This window comes from Euphorbia lathyris, chromosome 3 (genome assembly GCF_963576675.1).
Source record: "Euphorbia lathyris chromosome 3, ddEupLath1.1, whole genome shotgun sequence".
Classification (NCBI taxonomy): Eukaryota; Viridiplantae; Streptophyta; class Magnoliopsida; order Malpighiales; family Euphorbiaceae; genus Euphorbia; species Euphorbia lathyris.
The window spans coordinates 16674408-16684950 of NC_088912.1; the positions used below are offsets into that span (position 1 = coordinate 16674408).

At 39.3% G+C, this 10543-nt stretch overlaps 1 protein-coding gene across 1 annotated transcript; it reads left to right on the forward strand.

Moving 5' to 3' along the window:
- The first annotated feature begins 8623 nt into the window (after positions 1-8623).
- LOC136223493 (uncharacterized) lies at positions 8624-9987 on the forward strand. The gene is made up of 2 exons (XM_066011520.1): positions 8624-9385; positions 9512-9987. Exons 1-2 carry the CDS (start codon positions 8980-8982, stop codon positions 9724-9726), a joined length of 621 nt encoding a protein of 206 aa, XP_065867592.1. The 5' UTR covers positions 8624-8979; the 3' UTR covers positions 9727-9987.
- The last annotated feature ends 556 nt before the right edge of the window (positions 9988-10543 follow it).

Genomic DNA, 10543 nt, shown 5'->3' on the forward strand with positions numbered 1-10543 from the left:
CGACTTCTGAGTCGCCAATTCAGTACCAAGGCTTTCCAGCTCTCTAGCTCGTTCAGCATCCCTGCAGAGGGCACCCTCCGTGAAATTGATAATCTGCATATAGGACAATACGTGAATAAAAAGAGCGAATGGAGACATGCATTTGAGGGATGGAACATGAGTAGAAAGCAATATACCTCTATAGCACGCTTCTCAATGCCCTCCATGGCAGTTGGAAGCGGCACATGTTCGCGCACGCGAGAAGCAGAGGGGAGTCGCCCAAGGACATTGCATATGGAAGAAACAATGTCCTTACAGGAAAAGCTCACGGCTTTACCAAAGGTCCTAGTCCACCACCCGCTAATGTCAGGAATTGGCTGCGAATACATAAAGAAAGGGATCAGGAGAACAACAAATAACTGATAAAGGAAAATAAACAACACAAAAAGAGTGAGTAAATCATGATACCTCGTGAAATGGAGTACTGCCCTTTTCTTTGGATGGGGTGGATATGGGTGTACCACCAACAGTCAAGGATACGGAGGTGTTTTTCTTCCTGGGGCGAGAAGACTCCGTATCCGCATTACTCTTCCGCTTCCTATTTAAGAGAAGGTCCTCAGAAGTAGAAGCAGGGCCTTGTGAAACGGAAGCAATTGTGGGGGAAGCCGCCTCAACAGAAGGAGTCGCCCCCACAGGAGCATTCGCCCCTGCAACAGAGGTTGTTCCCGCCAATCGCCTCTTCCTCCTCGCCAAGGCTTTCGCTTCCCGATCTGCAGCGAGTTGGGATAAAGGGTCACCCCTGCAAAGGGTTAAGAAAAATCATCAACTAGGAAATAAGCTAATAGTACCTTGTACGAAAACGCGATAAGGGATATAAACGACGCGATCTTCCTCGCGGTAGGCAATCGCTACTCGGCTCCTTAGCATATGGAATGCCTGATCATATGTCCATACAAAAGGAGGAGTACTCTTCAAGAATTTTACGTAGCCATCCAGGCAACTACTCGCACCAAGATCCTAATATGACGGTCCATCCGACCTGGCAAACATCCCAATCGATGTCAGGAATGCAAGGAATTTTTTCGCTACAACAAACGGAGCTTTTTGTCCACAGACATTCAGAGTTGATGACATCTGGAGCGAATGTGTCTGGGCGGGAGCACACTTGGAATTTTGATCCTATGACTGGACAGCGGTTAGACCCACAGCGAGAACAAGTGTCGGCACAATATGGCAGGTGGATATCACCCAGAATTCACCAGCAGCGGATGGAAGAAGTTCGGCGGGAACCCAATACTGAATTGGAAGATCACAGAATAAAAGCGCCGGCGATACCTAAATACTATGGGGATCCAAATTCTGACCCTGAGGCGCATGTCAGTAACTATAGAGAGTTAATAGATGTTGCAAGAGCAAGTGAAAGCATAATTTGTCGATTGTTCTCGACCACTTTGGGCGGAGCAGCATCCGATTGGTTTCGGTCTCTACCTACTGAATCTATTCACAACTGGACTCAGTACAGTCGTGATTTCTGTGCAAAGTTCGTGGGCTGTAAAGCGTCAGATGTGACGGATAGGCAGCTGAAAGAGATCAAACAGAGAAATTATAATTCCCTAAGGGAATTTGTTGTAGCATTCAATGATATTCTGGTGCGGTTGCAGAACCCAGATATCGTGAGCATTCGCAACATAATGGCGGATGGAACCACGGATTGGAGCATGCGGGAGGAAATCATCCGCAACAAGCCACGCACAGTGGCCGAACTCATGAAGATAGCAAAGGAATTCATGGAAGTGGATGATGTTAACAGGGAACATAAAGCTCAGACCCGGCGAGAAAGAGATGCGGCTAGATCCACTTCGGACAATCGGCGCCATCAAAATCAAACCCAATCTAGGGGTAATTTTGTTCGGAAAGGTGATAATCAATGAGAGCGACTTGGTCTTGAAAAAAGCAGATAAAATACAGTCCAGAGAAGGCAAAGGCAAATTAGGCGTCAACTGGATCGGACCTTACAGGGTATCCAAGAAGTTGGGACCATCAACTTTTGAAATAGAAGAAATGAGCGGCAAAAAGCTCCCGCGCACCTGGAATCTAGAGAATCTACGCCTATATAAACAGGCCAAGTAGTTCAGGGAAATGACGAGTACTCTTTTTCCTTTTATGAGTTTTTTCCCACTGGGTTTTCTGATAAAAGGTTTTAATGAGGCTTGGATCCCACACAGTTTATGTATCCATGTAATGAAAAGTCTTTTTTCTTCAATAGCAAAATAAAGACATTACAACGGTTACAATTATTCAATATGTTACAATTGAATGCGGGTCCTTTTGAAACTGATAAACTTAAACACATAAATGTGTTGTCTACAACAGAAAGGCGGATGCATGATTACGCATCATTCGTAAAACCTTATGGTTAACCTTAAACACATAAATGTCTTGCCTACAAAAGAAAGGCGGATGCATGATTACGCATCATTCGTAAAACCTTATGGTTGACCTTAAACACATAAATGTGTTGCCTACAAAAGAAAGGCGGATGCATGATTACGCATCATTCGCAAAACCTTATGGTTAACCTTATGATTATTTGAAAGAAAAATTATAAGGCATAAAATTAAGCGAATAAACGAGTACTCAAAAATTGCAAAAAGGGTCTGGCCACCCTAATAAAAACAAAACTAACTACGAAAAATTACAAGTATGAAGTCGGCAAAAGGCAAGGGTCGCATACGAAAATAACCGGCATTAAGGCAACGAAGAATAAAACAGCGATTGCACATATATGAAAAGCGGCAGGTGAAGAAAGCAAAGTCGCTCGATTGATATATATACTGGCAGTTTGTTACATACAACAGTTCAGATATAAATAAAATTATACTACAGTTCCTTCTCCTTCGCCTCTATTGCCCCATTCGCCTTCAGCGGCTCCTTCATCTTCTCTAGTAGGGTGATCTGCTTCAAGCGAATCCCCAACAATCAGATCAGTAACCGCATCAGAGTGAGGTACTACTTGTTCAACGTGAGAAACATCTTGTGGTGCCCCTCCTTCTACGTTCTGATTTGGGATCTCACAGCTAATTGGAGAGTCATGAAAACTCTGCCAATCTAGGAGAAGTACCTCATCCATATCGGCATCCTCGGCCTCCAACTTGTCCCATTTTTCAGCTAAATCCTTTTCAGGAATGGGAACCTTGGGGCGATTAAGTACACGATCTGGATGTCCATGCTCATAAGCCGCATGAATCCGCTCTCCATACCAATAGATGCGAGCACCATCTTCAACTGTGATCTCCTCGGCCCTCCTCTTTTGCATCTCCAAAGCTTCCTTGGACGAATTCAGATCATCAATGGCCTTCTGAAGCTCATCGGACTTAGCCTGGAGGGATTTGAGAGCTTCCTCCTTCTCGCTGATGGCCTTCTGACAAGCACCTTCAAGGACTTTTACTTTGCCTTGGACATCATCAAAAAGCGACTTCTGAGTCGCCAATTCAGTACCAAGGCTTTCCAGCTCTCTAGCTCGTTCAGCATCCCTGCAGAGGGCACCCTCCGTGAAATTGATAATCTGCATATAGGACAATACGTGAATAAAAAGAGCGAATGGAGACATGCATTTGAGGGATGGAACATGAGTAGAAAGCAATATACCTCTATAGCACGCTTCTCAATGCCCTCCATGGCAGTTGGAAGCGGCACATGTTCGCGCACGCGAGAAGCAGAGGGGAGTCGCCCAAGGACATTGCATATGGAAGAAACAATGTCCTTACAGGAAAAGCTCACGGCTTTACCAAAGGTCCTAGTCCACCACCCGCTAATGTCAGGAATTGGCTGCGAATACATAAAGAAAGGGATCAGGAGAACAACAAATAACTGATAAAGGAAAATAAACAACACAAAAAGAGTGAGTAAATCATGATACCTCGTGAAATGGAGTACTGCCCTTTTCTTTGGATGGGGTGGATATGGGTGTACCACCAACAGTCAAGGATACGGAGGTGTTTTTCTTCCTGGGGCGAGAAGACTCCGTATCCGCATTACTCTTCCGCTTCCTATTTAAGAGAAGGTCCTCAGAAGTAGAAGCAGGGCCTTGTGAAACGGAAGCAATTGTGGGGGAAGCCGCCTCAACAGAAGGAGTCGCCCCCACAGGAGCATTCGCCCCTGCAACAGAGGTTGTTCCCGCCAATCGCCTCTTCCTCCTCGCCAAGGCTTTCGCTTCCCGATCTGCAGCGAGTTGGGATAAAGGGTCACCCCTGCAAAGGGTTAAGAAAAATCATCAACTAGGAAATAAGCTAATAGTACCTTGTACGAAAACGCGATAAGGGATATAAACGACGCGATCTTCCTCGCGGTAGGCAATCGCTACTCGGCTCCTTAGCATATGGAATGCCTGATCATATGTCCATACAAAAGGAGGAGTACTCTTCAAGAATTTTACAATAGCTGATCATATGTTCAAACTCTTTACATTAGGTCGGCCCCAGCAACGAAGAAAGTTCGGATTCCCTTCGTGGAACTTGATGAAGAAATAAGACCTGTCCCACTCGCGGATTTTATTCGACTTCTCATCAAAGCCGTAGTAACCGCTCTGTCGGATGAAAGTAAAATACTCCCCCAAACTTTTGAAATGATGAAGCTTGGAGAAAATCTTGAGCGAGAAGGGAACCTCCAGACAATCCGCCAAAAACTTGTCCAGAGTCAAGTCGGCCCATCCATTGGGATGCAGTTGCCCGGGTGCGATTCCATAACCTCCAAGGATGGAAGCAATCTCATCTGCCAGCGGATACGTGAAACCGCAGATAATTTGAGCGACAAAAATGGTAAAATACCCCTTCGGGAAGTCGCCGGGTCCTCTATTTTCCCCGGGAATGCTTGTTTCCAGGCCTTGAAGCCAAGGATACTGCTCCCGCAAGTCGTCAATCGTCTCGCGGCAAACTAGGCTTCCCGACCTATCCTTCTTCGATAATAAACGGGGAGTGGGGACAGGTGGTGGAATCAACTTCTTGGGGTCGAAACCTAGGCCCTCATCAGTCGTATTCGCTAGATGGAGAAAATCGGCAGGATGAGAATCGGACCTAGGAGAGCTAGTTGAAGCTTCATCAACCATCTCATCAACCTCGTGAGACACCTCGCGATCGTAATTTTCGTCGAAGGGTGCGAAATCAAGTTCAGGGTTCGACATATCGGTGAAGGAAACGAACAGAAATAAAAGAAAAAATGGTTGAACGAGTTACGAGTTACAGAAAGGGAAACTTACATGTGAGAAAGAATGCAGAGAAGAACGAACGCAAAAGGGTTGATGCCGGAGAGGAAATGACAGAAAACGAACGAACTACTTTCGAATTTTGAATACCCAGATGAAGATGGAGAGTTGTCTAAGACATATGAAAAGACCCTAAAGGGCTCTTGCTAAACTAGAGGGGAGGCATGTGATGATTCGTGAAACCAACTGAGCTGAATCATAAGCACGGGCCCATCCCAAACTTAAGCCCATGGTTCAAGATTAAATGGGCTCCTAATAAGGGAAAGGGCTAACCGCCCCGAAATCCCAACAAGGTACTAAACCACCCACTCAGAGAAACGGGACCACGTTTGTGACTACGTGGAGGACGTGGCACAGAAAGGGTAACCGCCCTCGGCGGTTACCTAGAAAGACTTATAAAAGAAATAAGAAAGCCAAGGGAGAAAGGTTCACATTTTTTTTCCTCAATACGATTATCGATCTACTAAATTCCGCACAAAACTGACTTGATCGTCGGAGAGTTTTCCCGGAGATCCTGTCTCCGGTTTTGTTTTGCAGGTAACTACGACGAGGATCATCCCATCAAATCCGGCAAGTTATCAAAGGTTCCTGGATTTTACTTAATACACTAGTCAGTCTTTCTGTTTTTAGAAATAATTATATAGTTCCTCTGTTTGTTTTTGTTTTCATCAACTCCTTAATACTTATGTTTGAATCAATGGTTAAACTATACCAAATAAATTTCAAAATACCAAAATTACCCTTTACTATATGTTTTAATAAAACATCTATTTTTCTCCTTTTTCCCACATAATCTCTACAATATTGAGTAACTAATTTATTAAATTGTATATGATTATATAACTTTAATTTAGTAGTTTAAAATTTATTGACTAAAAAAATGAATGAAAAATATTTCAAAAATTATCAAAATAGGAGCAAACTATATAAATTGTAAAAAGTAATATTTATTTATCTCCAATAAATTTTATAAATGAAGAAAAATATATGATTTTTTAAATTTTATTAATATTTAATGTTCGTTTAAAGACATTAAAAAATAAAAATTTAAAAGAATAAAAATACATTTTTAACGATTAATAGGGACAATTTAAATTTTCATCTATAAAAATAATTGGAAGGACAAAAAAAAAGTTAATTATAATAAACCTACTATTATGTTAACACTTTATAATTATTTATCCTTTAATATTTATATATTATAGTTGGAGGGATAAATGATAATCCTTTATCAAATACTAACCGAATGACAACGGCCACGTGAGAGTCCGGTGACCATAACCTACAAATCCGCCGTCTTTTAGAGAGCAATAATTTTCTACGTGACGTCTCACCGATTCTTATACTATAAATCATTTTAAATCAACCAAACAAACCTAATCATACCGCAGATGTCTTACACGTATCCCGGAGTACCGAACTTACATCTTCTCTCACGTCACTACCTCCACTCTCAGAGACACCATGCCCCTTGGCTCACCGGCAAAAGCCGGTCAATTACAGTCCAAGTCGGCGCTTGACTCTATTATCTAGAATTAATGTATTTTTAGAATTTTATATTGGACTTTAAAATTGTTTTTAATAAATTATTTTTTCTGTTCAATCTAGTTAAATGTATCGAGACATATTATTATATATATATATATATAATTATAATGGTGCCCGCTATGGTTATTTTGTTTTTTACAAAGTACCGTTACTTAGTGTGGTTTTCACCATTAGATGATAGAGCATAAAATTAATCCAATGGTAAAAACCACACAAAGTAACGGTACTTTGTAAAAAACAAAGTAACCATAGCGAACACCTATATATAATTGGCGTAAGGTTGATATGACCCTTCAATTATATCTTGAAAATCAATTAACTCTTAAAAATATTAAAATTACAATCAAACCCCTTAAGCTATAATTAATAGAAATTTAATCATAATTTAATAATTAAATAAATAATTAATATTATAGAGACTATAAGATATATCAAATTCAAATGTGGTCAAATAATAAGGCTTTTTCATCCTTAACTAAAGAGTGAGAGTTCAAACTTCACATTCGGTATAGAAAAATCTTAAATTCTTAAACCAGTTGTTCTATATTATTTAAATTGATTACCTTTCTTATACAAATAAAACGAATCGAAAAATCGAATAAACTATAAAAAAAATCATGTGTTTTTCTTTAATTATTTAAGTCAACATTAATTTATTTAAGATTCTTTCTTTCAATTAAACTCGCGGCGCGGGCCGGGCGGCGGCGGGCGCGGGAGGAAGAAACCTAAGAGAACTTTAGGCATATAATATGAGTTGAGATTCTTTAATTATTTAAGTCAATGTTAATTTATAATAAACTACATAGTTTAAAATCGAGTTTAATATTGTCTTATTTATTGATGTGGTATTTAAGTCCAACCCCAACGAAACAATCACGTAAGGCCTATTCCATGGACTAGCTCACTTAAAGCATATCTTGTATGTGCCCAGAATCTGAAATCGAGTAACCCGTTCATCCACTTAACTTGATTTAGAAAGCTAACAATGCTCAGAAGTATTATGAAATTTCCGTTCATCCAAAATCTATATAAGGAAGCTAGATAACACTTTAAATGAGATATGCTTTCTCTCTTTCTATCTAACTCTTACTGACTCGATTGTCGGAGTTCTATAAACCATTTTCACAAATAAGTTGACCGATTTAGTGTATCAAAACCCGTTTGATTTATCTGTTATTTGCTGTTTACCGTTGAAAAAAACTATTTTGTTTAAAAATAGAAATTCATGGTGTCTTCTATGGTTACTTTGTTTTTGACAAAGTATCATTATTTAGTGTGTTTTCACCATTGAATGATGGAGTATAAAATTAATTCAATGATAAAAATATATAAAGTAAGGGTTACTTTGTTAAAAACAAAGTAACCATAGTCTTTACCGAAATTCATTAGTTTTGTAAAAAACTATTTTACATGTATAAAAAATAAATAAAAAAATTCTAACCAAACTCTTCGTTTTAAATTAGTGACAAATAGAAACTGAAAAGTAGGTAAACAAAGAATCTCTATCATACTTCGAGTTAATTTGGTTAACCAACAAAAAAAAAAATTGAAACAAAATTATCCAATTAAAATATTATTAATTTAATTAAATAAAAATTAAACATATCAAGACTCGGATGCTTAGTCAAACAAAAAATATTAAAGTAACAAAACATAAACAATTTTTCTTTTCTAATAACAGTTTCAAAAATTATAATTATCCAACCGAAACCAACAAATATAATTATTTAAGTATATGAAACCGGATATAGCCGGTATTCTTCATGAAAATTCGGGCCACTTTCTTATCCTGCGCACCTAATTTCCTCTCCATATAAACGTCTACCAGCTTGCTGAGCTGAGTTCATAACTTCCATATCCGCTTTCTTTTCAACATTTCTTTTTTCCTCTAGTTTTTCAAATTATTTGCACAGTAGTATCTAACAGGTTATGGTCTCTGCTGGATACCGGAAACCTGAGAGCCGCCGCAGCTCATCTCCTGCTCTCGGTTTCCCCCGTCCCCGATTCTTCCGCTTTCGCCGTTTGAGGTAACCTAACCGACCACTACAAGCCAGCGTATTAGAACAGAAGGAGACGGTTTTTTTTTTTATTTTCCGTTCTGTATTTTTCTCTATTGAATTGAAGATAATCAGATATCTTTTGTAATTTGTATCATTATTTTGCGATATACTCATTATTACTTGATATTCGATATGCCGACGACTACGCCGACGACACCAAAGAGTAACCGTCGTGGACATGAATCGGAGAAGAATCGGAAGAACAAATTAAATAATAGAGCGTCGTCATTTCACGGGAGAATACCGACGGAAGCACCAGAGGCAAGGGTGATGAGGCGGCCAAGTACGTTGCCCAACTTGCTCGGAGGTAGATCACTGTCGTCCACCGCGGAGGCGCCGCCGAAGTTAACGAAACTGCTATTAAACGTGACAATACAAGGAAGCGTTGGAGCCGTGCAAGTTCTGATGTCGCCGGATTCCACCGTCGGAGATCTTATTTCTGCGGCAATCCGGCAATATACAAAGGAAGGCCGCCGTCCGATTATTTCTGTCGATCCTTCCAGATTTGATCTCCATTACTCGCAGTTCAGCTTAGAAAGTAAGTTCATCTCCTAAATCCTTCCTTCAATCCTTCGGATAAAAAATTGTGTTCAATACGTTATTCGAGAGACACGCGTGTACGGTAAAGATTGACGGAATTTGAAATCCTTTTTGTGGTGGACAGGTTTAAACAGAGAGGAAAAGTTAATAACGCTGGGATCGAGGAACTTTTTCTTATGCCCCAAAAAATCGGCGGTGGACGGTGGAAATGGAATCGAGACCGGAATTTCTTCCCGCGGTGGTTCTATATCCGCAGCAACTTCTTCTTGCTCAAACGAAGTGGAGAAAGCCGGCAAAGGTAGTTCCCCGTGGCTGAAATTTATGGATTTCTTACGGTAATCGGCGATTCGGAAGTTACCGGTGTTATTGTGTTAGTATTTTTTTATTATTATTATTTTAGATTAATCCATGTACAGGGTAATTCATAGGTTCTTAATATGATTGCTTGGTCACGTGAATGGACCAAGATTCTGTCAAATTAGCAAATTTTACTATATTGCAATTAGGTCCTTTATATTTAGTGGAAATTGATAATAATATTTGTGATATTGCAATTAGGTCCTTAATATTTTAGTGGAGAATATTGGTTTACCTTTCCTACTCTTATTATTGTTTTTGTTCCTTTCTATTATTCATTTTGTACTGTGTAGTGTAGATATTAATATGATTGGCATTTCCATAAAAAAAAATATGATTGGCACAATGATTAATAAGCTTTTATATTTTAAAAGTAATCTTTCATTTTTTTTTATAGAATAATCTTTCATTCAATTGGACAAAATAAAAATATTTGAACATAATTTAATAGAATTAAAAAATCTTTTCAAGTTCAGCACTATAATTTTTTAAACAAAAATCTCTGTATCTATATTAGTGAGGGTAAATTGATCCCACTGTTTTTTTAAATCATATTTATAAGATTTTAGAGCATTTTTATCTTACATATAAAAGTTTATTTTTTTTTTTTGGTAGAAAAGGAAAAGAAAAACGAACAACAACAAACTACCCAGGAATTAGCCTAGGGAAGCTAACCCCAATCCTATCTTCTAAGAGAAGATGGGAGATGAAACTAGGGGAAACAGGAAGGGTAGTAACGCCTAACGTCCCTTCATGGCCCGCAGCCGCCAAGCGATCAGCAACACGATTCTGCTCTCTA

Excerpts from the sequence above, each read along its gene's own strand:
- LOC136223493 (XM_066011520.1), top strand. The coding sequence starts at position 8,980 with ATGCCGACGACTACGCCGACGACACCAAAGAGTAACCGTCGTGGACAT. Across the intron at positions 9,386-9,511 it reads CTCGCAGTTCAGCTTAGAAA|GTTTAAACAGAGAGGAAAAG; the intron begins GTAAGTTCATCT and ends TGTGGTGGACAG.